This window comes from Rattus norvegicus, chromosome 9, assembly GCF_021556685.1.
Source record: "Rattus norvegicus strain SHRSP/BbbUtx chromosome 9, alternate assembly SHRSP_T2T, whole genome shotgun sequence".
NCBI lineage: Eukaryota > Metazoa > Chordata > Mammalia > Rodentia > Muridae > Rattus > Rattus norvegicus.
Window position 1 is genome coordinate 6,291,115 of NC_141542.1, and position 13,440 is coordinate 6,304,554.

Consider the following 13,440-nt stretch of genomic DNA (forward strand, 5'->3'; position numbering starts at 1 on the left):
CAGAGCCTGCTGCAGAATAAACAGTGACCTTGAATGTATTGAGACCAGATTCCAGCATGCTCGTGAGGCTTGGATGCCTCCCTCGGTGGGGTGCTCACTAGCTCTTCTTACTCCAAATGTAACGATTTCCAATCTCTTTCCAATAGAAACTGGGACGGTGATGTTCCTCCTACAGAGCTTGTGTGCACATCTGTCTGTCTGCCTGCCTGCCTGCCTGTCGCTGGAGGCTTACTTACACATCATGAGGGAAAACTTGGACTCTGTGAACTAGGTGCCTTTGGGATGGGGGTTCTCTAAGGCTGGACCTCTGTCTCTCATTTGTGTCTCTTTTCTTCTATGTCTGTCTCTTACTCCACTCTCTTCTGTCCCCTGTCTCAGAGCTGGTAAAAATCACAAAGACACAAGAGCAGCTTTTCAGCCCAGAAAGCAAATTGCCCACACCCCGCGGTCTGGTAATTGCATCCGCAGGCGGCCAGGATGGAATCAAGCCTCAAGCAAGAGACTGGAAGGTGGGGACAGAGAAGTTGAGAGGGGCCCTTGCCAGGGGGTTCGGAGGTGCGCTGGATTATGTGCAGTAAAAAGGAAGTGTGGGGGTTCTTCTAGTGTAACTGAAACAGAAAAGCAGGGTGAGGAGCATGTATGGCCTGTGGGTCCTAACATGGGACCTTTACTGTCCCCATACCTCAGCTGGTCACAGAATAGTTTCAGTACCCACTATTTACCACCCATTACACCTGCCAGCCCACAATGGCACCAAACCCACATGTTAATGAAGACAGCAGCCTTCCGCACCTAACTCTGGACACACTCCACAAACTCCCCTTCCATCCATGGCTGGCATCTAAGCAAATAACACTTAGCATCAGCAGCAACCCTGAGTGATGTGAACTGACTGTGTGAACACGTCACAGTTCTATACATGTATGCACACAACCGTTCATTCCAGCTCACAGACCCCACAGCTGAAAACACCGTGGCAACACTCTCTCCAGTCAGGCACCTGACCACATTTATGCTTCCGGCCATTTATCTTCCCATTCCCCACTCCCCAAACCACTCAGCCACCCATCCATCCATCCTTTAATCCATCCATCCTTTTATCCATCCAGCTACCCATGCATCCTACTTCCATTCAGGCAATATCTTCAACCTGCTGAGCCCCCTCTGGGCTGAGTACGATGTTCTTAGACAAACAGGCTAAGGGGTTTGGGTGTAATGGGCTCCATGCATGCTAAGCCCATCAGGACTCACCCCAACATCACGAAGCATCAGCCTTCTTCTCTAAGACTAGCTGGGGGACAGAGTGTTCTTGCGGGAGTCACAGTGTGATAGGCCAGTGGAACTGCATGCTAAGGGGAGATAGATGTCTCTTAAACTCTGTAATAGTTTAATAAACTCTGGAGTAGTTCCCCCTGTGGTGGGGTCCAGGATGGGGAGCAGGCTGGGTGCAGTTGTCAGCCTCAGTTCTGATGTCTCTGCATATACCGTGGGAGAGTAAGTGAGAGGGAAGTGGGGACCAGTCACAGTGGGTGACAGGGCTGAATCATGGCCACCTGAAGTAAGATGGAGTCCAAGGAGAGAGACCCCAGTGCCAGGATAGAGACGGAGGAGGCAAGACCACAGCTGCCTTTTGCTCTGGTGAGAAGTTAGGGTTGGTCTAGGGGAGAGGGGGTCTTCACTTCCAGCCCAGGATCCAGGAGTGACCTCCTCACCTCAGAGCCCCTATGAATGCCTGAAGCAGCGGCCTGCCGTGACTGGCTTCAGACCCTAGCTTGCCCAGCTCCCTGGGGCTTCCTGGCCAAGTCACAAGCCCCAGTAACAGTCTAGATGCTCTCAACTAAGAAATGGGGACATTTGGCCTACATGACCAAGTCAAGATCTCAGCCAGTCCCAGCCTCCTGCAGACAGACTCATCAACTGTGACAGCAAAAGTTGATGAGCTGCTCTGGTAGGAAGACGCAGCCTGGCCAAGATCTGTGGGAAGAATACTCTAGGCGAAGGGCTCATTAAATGCAAAGGCTCTGAGGCGGGGTCTCATTCCTGCTGGGCCAAAGATCACCACAGAGATGTACCCCCAGTCTGTCACTGGAGGATTTTAGGTGGAGCTCCACCCCTGACCATGCCCCCAGCTCATCACTGGGGTACTCTAGGCAGGGCTCCACCCATGACACCCTGCTTCAACTTCTTCTGTTCCAGAATCCCTGGCTCTCCATCTTGTCTTCCACTCCAAGTGGGAGCTTTCTCCTTCCAACCTGCTCTTCCTGTCCATGCTACCAGAAGGGACAGCAGTGCATTGGTACACAGAAAGTAGAATGGCTGAATGAATGAATGAACGAATGCAAGGATGGATGCATGCATGAGACAGGGAGCCGCTCTCCTGCCCATCACTGGGGAGGCCCGTTAGGGAGGGGTGCCCGTTAGGGAGGGGTGCCCGTTAGGGAGGGGGTGCCCGTTAGGGAGGGGGTGCCCGTTAGGGAGGGGTGCCCGTTAGGGAGGGGGTGCCTGTTAGGGAGGGGTGCCCGTTAGGGAGAGGGTGCCTGTTAGGGAGAGGGTGCCCTGGGTTCTTGCTGATCCCTAGGATTCTCATTAACTCTAGGAGCTCCAGGTCAGAGCTACAGGAATTTCGAGGCAGATCCATGCTCCCCTCCCCACTGCTGCCCCCACCAGCTGGCCCAGGGACCTGGACAGCAAAAGGCTCATTTGCATATGCAGGTAATTGGTTTTGCAAATAGATCTGGTTCTTGAAGTTTGTAGATTAGCCATAAATACATCTCCAGATGAGAGAGAAAGGTCACGGATGAATAAAAGAACAATTAAACTTTCAGAAGATTATTAAACTAAACAGAATCCTGGCATAGGGAGGCCCAGTGGTGGGGGAAGGTGGAGGAGGTGTGGAGTGTAGACTATGCAGGGCCTGGGTGGATTGGGACACGGTGGTGACCTTCAGTAAAGCAAGGAACTCCATTTTTCAGGAGAATCTTGATGTCCAAAGAAGAAAAGGACTGACACCAGGAGCTGGGGACATGCCTGTCATCAACACCAGGCAGGCGGAAGCAAGAGGATGTTGATTTGAAGCCAGCCTGGGCTACATGGCTCTCTGTTTCAGAGTTACTCCTCCAGGCTGAGGTCCTGTTTTGAAGTGGGGATTCAGTGTGGTGGCTGCCATGGGGTGGCCCGTTGGCCTGGAGTGACTCCTGAGCCTTCAGGGTCATCCTAGGCTCTTTGCTTCCAAGAGGCATAAGGGGTAAGACATGGCCAGCTATTAGGGTAGAAGGGAATGGAAGGGAGAGGATGCTGGGCAGGAGAAACCGCAGGGATTCAACAGGAAATGAACAGTCCCACCCCACCCCATTTCCCACTGACTGCTACTGCAGGAAGCGGCAGGGGAGGGAGGGCCCCTGAGACTTTAAATGGTGTGGTCAGACAACTTTGGGGGAGAGGGACTGTTGGAGAAAAGACATAAAGAATAAAGAGAGAGCCCAATAGTGGGGAGTGCACAGCCGTGCAAAAGCTCCAGGCAGCATGGAGCATCGCCTCCCATAAAACAGTGGTAAGTAAGGTGCACTGGGCTCCACTTTCTCAGCTGAGATTAAGGAAAACTACATTTCCCACCTCCCCCTGCAGTGAGATGTTTGTCTGTGAACAATAGAACCAGTGAAGAAACTGTGCTTAGCCCCAGGTTTTAACCTCCAGTGATGTGGATAGCAGTTGGTTTCCTTTGCTTCTGCTCACCAACGTCACCACCTCCACCTCCACCTCCACCTCCACCACCATCTCCTCCACCACCTCCACCTCCACCTCCACCACCTCCACCACCTCCACCACCTCCACCACCTCCACCTCCACCTCCACCTCCACCTCCTCCTCCTCCTCCACCACCTCCACCTCCACCTCCTCCTCCACCTCCACCACCTCCACCTCCACCACCTCCTCCTCCACCACCTCCACCTCCACCACCTCCACCACCTCCACCTCCACCTCCACCTCCACCTCCACCTCCACCTCCACCTCCACCTCCACCTCCACCTCCTCCTCCACCTCCACCACCTCCACCTCCTCCACCTCCACCACCTCCACCTCCACCTCCTCCTCCTCCACCTCCTCCTCCTCCACCACCTCCACCTCCACCACCTCCTCCACCTCCACCTCCACCACCTCCTCCACCTCCTCCTCCTCCACCTCCACCACCTCCTCCACCTCCACCTCCACCACCTCCACCACCTCCACCTCCACCTCCTCCTCCACCTCCACCACCTCCACCTCCACCACCTCCACCTCCACCTCCACCTCCACCTCCACCTCCTCCTCCACCTCCACCTCCACTACCACAACCACCAACGCCACAACCACTTCCACTTCTACCATTACCACCTCCACCACAACAGCCACCAACACTGCCACTGCCACGGCCACCGCCACTGCCACTAACAACAACTCCTACCCCCACCATGTTTGTGGCCACAATGGCAGTACTGGGCAGCCATTATGTACCCTAACATGCAAGTTGGGAGTTAAAAATCAGAGCCTGTGTCCTGGATGGTTTTGGACATAGCTCACAGCTAGGACACAGGACAGGAGAGCTGGGACTCGTCTCTCAGTTAAACTGTGGCATTATGGGAGCCTGGTATCATAAGTTGCAAATGATGTAGGATTCTGGGCCCTTCTGAGAATTCTTTCTTGCTATTGAAATTCCCGATGGAGGAAAGGAGCCAGAGAAATGAATCAGCTGCCTAAGATCACACAGCCAGGCCATCAACTGCAAATTGGACTAGTGCCTGACTAGATCTGTGGGTGCTGTAGCTCTGGTGGGATGGTACTCAGAGCTGAGCGAGCTCACCTGCGTAAGCAAGGCCCTGGTTCCATCCCCAGTATTGAATAATAGGGCAATAGCAGCACACAGCTGTTCACAGCACAGAGGATGAAGGTGCCAGAAGATCAGGAGTTCAGGGTCATTCTCAGCTACACAGTGAATTTGAGGTCAGCCTGGGCTGCATGAGACTGTGTCTGAAAGTAAAGTAAAACAGTCCATTGTAATTTCTTCTAGCAGATCCATTTTCAGGCATACAGTGTTGGTTCCACATTTATTGTGCCAAGTCCTACCCATAGGATACATTCTTCCTGCCTCAGGGACTCACAGCTCAGTAGAGACCCGCCATCAGCCTGTGATGAGAAACAAACAGGACTGCAGAGCTGGGTTATCAATGGGCAGAACAACATGGGAAGGAGAGGGAGCCGGGGTGCAGCCATGGCCATGTCCTGTCCCCAAGAGGAGGGAGGGCAGACAGGACAGAAGGCTGCCAAAAGCTCAGCACTAAGGAGCCCTGTGGGGCCTGTGCTATTTTTAGCTACTGCTCCTCAGGATACCTAATCGCTCTGGCCTGGCCCCTGCCAGGTTACCATGGAAACTCTGGGTACCACTGGCTGCTAGGTGCATCCCCATCCCAGACTGCTCTCACCATCCCTGATCCAGGCCTCCAGACGATGCCAGTGGGCCAGGCTCCTCTTTTCTAATTGTGCTGTGTAGCCAAGGGATTGCTCTGCCCTTCTCTGAGACACAGAGACTGAGCTTTCCCATGTACCCTGAGCTCAGTGCCCCACTTCCTCACTGTTCAGGTGCGACCCCAGGCTAGATCCTGGGCTTGAACTCTGGCCAGCAAGAGATTTCACTTTACATTCCTAGGGGCAGCTCTCAGTCCCTTGAGACAGGGTGGAACCCAGACAAGTATGGGACCCTCAGTGCCCAAAGTGTTTTTGCAATATATTTATTTATAATTATTTATTTTGAGACAGGGTCTCAAAATCCTTGGCTGGCCTGGAACTTTCTGTGTATTCAGGCTGACCCCGAACTCACAGAGATCTCATGGCTCTGCCTCCAGAGTGCTGGGGTTAAAGGCATGGGCCACTATCAAGCCTGGCTTGTTTTGTTGCTTTTTATGAAGCTCAAAGTTATGAAGTTCCTAACACTGCTGTTCCTGCCAAGGACCTGAGTTCTGGTACATGCATCCCATGACTCCAGGTTCAGGTATCTGATGCCCTCTTCTGGCCACCACAGGTAGCTGTACTCATGCACAGACACACAGACACATGGAATTTACAGGAGTAAATTTTCTACCTACACCACAATGATTCAGAGTGTGTGTAATTACACGTGTCTGTCCTGTCCCTTCCCACCTCGTCCCTGGCTGCTCACAACTCCCTGCCGGTTGCCATAGAGAGGTCAGCTGATGTAGTAACAGTAACCACAGGGTCTCATGTGGTCAGCTGAGTGTGGCCCACTCAGCACTGGCACGACACGGTGCCCACTCCCTGTCACCCTAACGTCCCCTTGCCTCATCCCCAGCTGTCCCAGTCTTCTGATCCACCTGTATGTGCAACACACTGGTCACATGACCCATGCCAGGGATGGGAGGGGCAGGTACGGATTGTGTTCACCAGCTCACACTAGTGTCCCCCACTCCATGGTCCATCAGCATCTTCCTGTACAGGCTCCCACATCCCCTAGGATGCCCTACATTTGGGGACCCTGGGCTGAATACAGGACACAAACCCCTAGTTGGCACCCACCCCCAAGTACTGCTGGCCAGGAGTGGAGAGTTCAGGTTGCTGTTTTCTGTCTAGGGTTGTCATTATTTTAGAATGAATTAAACATGAGACCTGTCTGTGCAGTGTCTGGGACACTGTAATTGTCCCCAGACAGCTGGCTGAGGACAGGCTGTGCAGGAGTTTTCGGAGGGGACATGGCGGGGAAGGGTTCCTGCTGGCCCAAGCATCTTTTTCATTTATTTATTTATTGTGTGTGTGGAGGTCAGATGGCTGCAGAAGGTGGGTCTCCTTCAGGGATTGAATTCAGATTGTCCAGCTTGATGGCAAGCCACCAAAGAGACATCTCACCCCCCTCCCCTGTATGTCTCAGGCAGTGTGTGTGTGTGTGTGTGTGTGTGTGTGTGTGTGTGTGCAGGTGGCCTGGGGCCTGTGAAGGGCGGAGAGCTCTCATGACGTTGATGACTGAGAATCTGTGGCTTCCATCTCAGACAGCCTGTCAAGGGCACCCTGTGGGTACAAAACCTGGGGCTCAAGCTGCTAGCTACTGGCCCACTTGCTGCCTTTGAGGGGTAAATAAGACTGAGAAGATAGATGTTTAAATAAACATGTAACTGCTAAGAAACCATCTACACAGGCTTGTGGCCATGGCAACAGTACCAAGCTCTTAATTTTTCTATTATGCAAATTCATTCATTCATTTGTGCCTTCGTTTGTGTGTCATCAGTTGTCATGGTCATGGTATCTGCTTCAGTGTCTGGTCCTGTTCTAGCTCGCCCAGCCAGTGGCAGGTACTTATGTACAGCTCTCCCAAGCTGCTCCCCTGCCCAACCCTGATCCCACACACACATAATTCGCTTTTCCATCCCTTAGGATCCAGACCCCTGGCCCCAGAGAGGCTGCTGTGGCTCCAGCACATGGAACAGAGATGCATCCCAGGCTGAACTGGAGCCTGAGACCACCTGTGATGCCCCCTTGCCCCATTTAAATTTTTAAACAGTCTCAAATTCAAACCGTCCCTGTTCAGAATCTTAAACTCAGGAGTTAGGCAAGTCCTTGCAAAATGGGGTGATCACAGTACCTACTACGGTCAGGATGAAATGAACCAAGGATAGTGTTTAACTACTGGGTGCAAACTCAGCTCTCAGAGATGGCTCAACAGGTGCTTGGTGACAAATCTGACAGCCTGCGTTCAACCCCCAGACCAACTCCTCCTGCAGGTCAATCTCTGAATTCTGCCTTCGCACCAACAGTTGATAAATAACATCTGTTCCCACACTGCATCCCAGGATTTGAGGGTCTTCTCTGCAAAAGTGCAATTTTTGGAATATGAACTTTTTTTTTTCTGGAAAGTGTTGAAGAGTTAGAGGGAAGAGATGGGGTGCCCAGTAGTGAATCCTGCTGGCTTCCACAGCAGTCACTCTTCAGCCTCAGTGTCTCATGGAAAGGGAGCCTCCAGTGTACCAGGTCATCCTGCCCCAGGACCTTGGCACATGCTGAGCCATGTTGAGATCTTCTAGACATTTCTTCTAGAGTCCTCTCGGCTGCCGCTCACTACCCCACACATGAGATACATGAGACATGACACTAAATAACTCTGCCTGCATCTTTCTTTCTCCCTTTTCAAAGCCCTCAAGACTCGGTCTTACTATGCATATATAGCGTCCACTATCCTGGAACTCCCTTTGTAGACAAGGCTTGACTCAAAATCATGTTGTCTCTCCTGCTTCTGTCTCTCGAGTGTTGAGATTAAAGGAGTGCACCACTATGCCCCTGCCTCTAAATTTGTATAACTCAGATTGAGCTTTGACCAGTGCCTCCCCCCTTCCATGAGGATACAAAAGCTCAGAGAGGGTGAGTTACTTCTCTATGCAGAGCTGTGTCCGGCTCCATCAACTCCCTGTGCAGATGGTGTTCTGGGCTCGCTGTCGTCCAAACAATGACTAATTCTGAGTTCTCCCACATTTATCACAGAACAGGGAGCTAGGTGCCGAGGGGCCACAATGATAGGAGCAGAATGGGGTTAGGGCTGTGGACCCCACATGCCTGCTACCTGGTTACTGAATGCCAGCCCCAGCTGCAGGGAAACAGCCTCCGAATAAAGTACAGAGAGAGAGAGAGAGAGAGAGAGAGAGAGAGAGAGAGAGAGACAGAGAGAGACAGAGAGAGACAGAGAGAGACAGAGAGAGACAGAGAGAGGAAGGAAGGAAGGGAGAGAGAGTAAGTTAAAATGAAAAGAAAAACTACAGCCATGTGGTAGCCCCACCTTTAATCCCAGCACTCCAGAGGCAGGAAGGATCTCTGTGAGTTCAAGACCAGCCTGGTCTATGTATCAAGTTCCAGGCCAGCTGAGACCTTCTCTCAATTTTTTTCTTCTGGATAAAAAATGAACTCCAGCCTTTATTGCATAGAGGAAGAGCTTTTACCTTCCTATTGCTAAATGAGGGAGACCCAAGTCTGCTTGCTGTCCCCACAGCTCCTTCTGCTGCCGTCTATGTCCTCTTCCCACTCGTACGTACAAACCCTGGGTGCCAGTCACTTGCTTCCATGCCTTCCCTGAGGCCACTTGGTGTAAACGACTGAAGGCAGGAGTCTTTGAGCTCACCCTATTGGCCCCCATCTGCTCTGGCCTGTGGGTCTCAGCATCCACCTCCACCCACTGCTGGGTAAAGCCTCTCAGGAGAGGTTGTGCTAGGTTTCCTGTCTACATTTTGGTCTCTACGCTGTCACCTTCCAAAAGCTGAAAAATTTTTCTGAACTAAGGGAACATGAACATTTGGGAACCTCCCCAAAGATGTGGTTTTGAAACTGAAGGGTGAAAGGATCCTGAGGCAGAATTGTTGCTAGTTAAAAAGGCCAGTCTGGGCTAAAGCATGACAACTCTGCCTCAAAGACAAATGAAAATAGAAGCTAAAAACAAAGGGGGAAGGTGGGGAAAGGTGGGGCTGGGGACAGCTTAGAATGCAAAGTGAATTGTGCCAAGGTCCTATGGTTTCCAAAGTAAGTTTCAGTGTGGGAAGGGCAGTGAGACCTTAGCTCAAGTAGAAGAAGTTTGCCAATGTTTGCCCCACCCCCACCCCAAGTCTCTCAAGGAGGTATGGGTGTGACCTCCAAGAAGTGACCTGACCCTGACCACACCCCAGTTCCTCACCTGGGATTCTAGGCAGGCCTGCATCCCTGACACACTCTAAGCCTTCCTAGTTTAAAAAAACTCTGCATAGAAACAGGTCTTCAGGGAAAATCACAGGGAGTCCATCCCCTCTGTGGCCTCTGGTTCTCCTGTGCTGGGTCCTTGGCAAAGCCCAGTTAGAACTCTAGCGAATGGCAGGACTGGCAGTGTCCGGCGAGTGCTTGGTCAAGTGGGCCAGACTGCAGGGGAAACACCTGCACGGGGAGCACTGTGGGATTCCCCCGCCCCCTTCCTTGCTGCAGCTGACTGTTGAGACCTGTGTGGGTGGCCCCCACCGGGAGCTGGCCCCTCCCTGGATGCCAAAGGCCTCAGTGAGATGGGAGAAGCTGCCAAGTCTCACCCGAAACTTCCTGCCCCAGCTAGAGCTTGCTGGCTGGGTGGGGCCTGAAGTCTGTCAGGCCCTGGAGGGAGAATGGGCATCTGGCTGTATCACCCGGTGTAGGAGCCATGGGGTGGGGTGGGGTGGGGGTGGGGGGGACATACAAAGGAAGCCAGGTCACAGTAGGACCTGCTGTTTTCAGTCTTTTATTTGATACACATTCAAAAGTGGCACCTCTGTACCTAGAGCCCAGAGTAATGAATGACCTGGGGTCTTCTGAACTGAGTTCACAGAGAGGGAAGAACCTCAAACCTAACCTGGGTTCATGACTCAGGCCTAAGACAGGAGCATAGTGCTGGAATAGATAGCAGGAGCCTGGAAAACTGGAGGCTACTACTGGAGTCTAAGGAATGGTTGTGTATAAATGGGGCACTGAAGGTAGGCTTTTGTAGAATAAATAGGAGTTTATAAAAAAACAATAAAAGGGTGGGGTGGAAAAAAAACTGATGGGCCTGTGGCCAAAATTCAGGGAGATTTCAGGATGCAGAGAACAGGGTGAGCTTGTGGGTGGCCCATGCTCAGCAGCCTGACCTTTGACCCCACAGCTCCCCTGGGCTGTTGGGGAGGGGCACATGCTTTCCACACTGTGGCTCTGGGACCTCCGGCCTCGGTTCTCTGGTCTGGAAAACAGGGTGCAGGCAGCCAATTGGGCTGTTTTACATCCACTTCAGGGCTAGGAGGTCTTGGATCAAAGAAGGGAAGGGAGGGAGGGAAGGAGGGAGCAAAGGGAGGGAGGGAAGGAGGGAAGGGAGAGGAAAGCCCGCCAAGATGGGGACCAAGGGACAGGCCCTACATTATTATTTCTGAACACGCTAAGGTTGTCCGTCTGCCTTAAGGAATGAGTGGTGATTTGCATGCAATTTGCATAGTGTTTGTTAAATGTCAAAATGCTTTCTCTCAATGGCCCCTCAATGCCAGCTCCCCCAACCCCACCCCCCAGCAGCTCTCTCACAGGGACAGCAGCTTCTCCCACAGCTGAGTAACAGCCTGGTGAGTCTGGAAGGAGATTGGAGAGGCAGAGAGAGACCCAAATCCCCAGGGCCTGGCACAGTTGCACGTTTATAGCAACCTGGTTCCAAAGGCCAAGATTCAGTCCCCAGCTGCCGTGCTCTGCCCCTGCAGCCTGTACAACTCTTAATGGAAATATTTCCTTCTGGGCTCACAGTTTAGTCTCCAGCATGTGAGAGAGGGAACACGGGGAAAATGGGGAACAGGGTCATAAAGACACTAGAGCTGTGCAGTAGAGCGCCCACCCACAGCCCGTGCTGAAATACACGTGCTGAAACACTTTGCACACCCATGGGCTAATCAGGGCCCCCTGGATCAGAGTGTCCTCCAGCAGACCCCCTGCTCATAGCCAGAGCCCTGTGGGTCCTCCAAAGAAGGACCTGTGCCTGTTGACTGGAGAGCTTCCCTGAGGAGGCTGTGCTCTGGGGATGGACAGAGGAGGATTCAGACAGCAGAGGCTCCTAGGGTTGGGTCCTAAGGCCACAGAGTAACCAGAAGGTTCTTTGCTGGGGGGATGGAAGGCTGGACGACCGTGTTGGAAGTCACCATCAGGAACACCAGAAGCAGTAATCAGCAGGACTGGCGAGTTGCATCTAGCTGGGAGCCCAGCACCTGGATCAGCAAGGGACATGGACCCAGGGTTGTGAATTAGCAGTTTCCAAGCCAATGGCCCTTTTTCCCTTCTCCAAATAGCCTGGATCTGGGCACGGAAGGGAGTGCAGTGGTTGCCCACAATCCTGAGGCCCTTTCTTCTGTAGCAGCCACAGTGCTTGGATCCCCTGGTGGACACCACAGGAATTGCAGGTATAGCTGCTCAGTGCATCCTGGTGCCTGTTACAGGAATCGCAGGCATTTGTGGACCTAAGCCCAAGAAGCTCAGTCAGAAGCCAGAGGACAGCAGAAAATTTCTCAAGGTCACCCAGCAAGTTGTGGACACCAGCGCTGAGCCAACATTAGGAAACGAGGATGAGACTAGTGTGCCACCCCATGGGCCCTCAGTTTCCCCACCTGTATATTCTACCAGCTTACCTAGAGTACAACTGGGCTCCCAGGAAGAGAGGTATGGTGCCTCCTGGCCCAGTTTGCTCCCTCAGCCAGCATCCTGTATCACTAAAGTCACTGCTCCATCTCCTACCTGAGAGGTGGACACAAAGAGACAAGGTAAGGACAAAAGCACTTGGCTTCTAGGCCTTTCCAGCTAGTCCAGGAGTTGAGCTGAAGTGAGCCTTGGCCCCACTGGAGACACAGAGCACAGTGTAGACACACAGGCTTGGGATAGGGTACAGTAGTGGCCCAGGGCTGTTTGTCCTGCCACCCTCCGAAGTGAGTGGGCAGACACTGAAAGAGATGGAGACACAGGAGACATGAAAAACATATGGGGACAGTGTGCAGAGAGATAGAGAGACCAGGACACAGAGGCATGCAGAGCCAGAGCCAGGTACACAGAGGGAGGCAGGAAGAGTCCCCAGAGCCACCACTGGAGCCTGCACCGCAGATCGACAAAGCTAATGGAGCTAAGAAGAAGAGCTCACAGTCACAAGGGCCTTTCTCACCTTGTCCCCGAGCCAGCACCCTCCCACTGTGTCATCCTCCACAAGTCAGAGCTCAAGATCCTACCAGGTCCCAGTCCAGGTTCCAGCCCAGGTCCCTGGTCACCTGGTGTCGCTGAGTAGAAGCAATACTGAGCCGTCCTGCAGGCGTGCCTCACGAACTGTCTGATGGTCAGGCAGCGGCCTAGAGTTGTAGTAGAAGGTTCTGCGCCAAGAGCTCACACCCTGGCCCACTAGCTGTGCTCGCAGGTCGCTCAGTGTGTCGCATGGCCGCACGGTCAGTGGCAGTAGCAATGCCTCATCGGCTAGGTGTACCTTAATGTGGTATCGCTTCCAGCGGGACAACCCACGACGCAGCTCTTCCATGGCCATTGCCAGCCTGAGACTCTGGCAGGTCAGCACCTGCCAGACCAGCTCAGCTGCCAGCCTCCACCCCTTCTAGGCACGCCCTGCTGCAGGAGCAGCCCACAGAGATGGTAGCATTGGCTGGCCCAGCCCAAGCCTCCATGGTAAACCTTTCTCCTGTACACAGAATACATCAAAGGCTCTGGGGCAAAGAATGCAGCTATTCAAAGGCCCTGGGGCAGGACGGGGAGCCTGGTGTGTTGGAGGAGTGGAGCTGGGTCTTTCTTTGAAGCAGAAGTAGTAAAGGGTAGAGAAGGGTGGCAAGGAAGGCAGTGTAACCCACCCACCCACTTCTTTAATCCTCTGGAACTTCCTCCCTAATCCATATCGGCACTGGCTTTGTGTCTGTGGGCTCCAAAGAAACCTCA

General features: G+C 53.0%; 2 protein-coding genes across 4 annotated transcripts in view; one reads left to right on the top strand and one right to left on the bottom strand.

The window, feature by feature from the left end:
• Nucleotides 1-6,121, top strand: part of LOC148003256 (uncharacterized) — a 30,744-nt gene extending 24,623 nt beyond the window's left edge. Inside the window, exons 2-6 of one of the 3 annotated variants that reach the window (XR_015629298.1) lie at nucleotides 147-271; nucleotides 379-509; nucleotides 2,197-2,296; nucleotides 2,597-2,712; nucleotides 2,973-3,672. Coding sequence is in view for 2 of the 3 variants with exons in the window: in XM_087568230.1 (XP_087424356.1) it covers nucleotides 3,696-4,496 (801 nt within the window). In the remaining variant the exon portion in view is untranslated. Of the gene's footprint in view, nucleotides 1-146; nucleotides 272-378; nucleotides 510-2,196; nucleotides 2,297-2,596; nucleotides 2,713-2,972 lie in introns of all 3 variants that reach the window. The other 2 variants (XM_087568230.1, XM_087568232.1) reach the window with 2 other exon arrangements.
• A 4,116-nt stretch (nucleotides 6,122-10,237) lies between these two features.
• Tincr (TINCR ubiquitin domain containing) lies at nucleotides 10,238-13,059 on the bottom strand. Its single transcript, NM_001433425.1, has 3 exons — nucleotides 12,774-13,059; nucleotides 12,147-12,252; nucleotides 10,238-11,729 (listed from the first exon to the last, which is right to left on the bottom strand). The coding sequence occupies exons 1-2, from the start codon at nucleotides 13,037-13,039 to the stop codon at nucleotides 12,249-12,251; spliced, it is 270 nt and encodes an 89-aa protein (NP_001420354.1). The 5' UTR covers nucleotides 13,040-13,059; the 3' UTR covers nucleotides 10,238-11,729; nucleotides 12,147-12,248.
• Nucleotides 13,060-13,440: the final 381 nt, after the last annotated feature.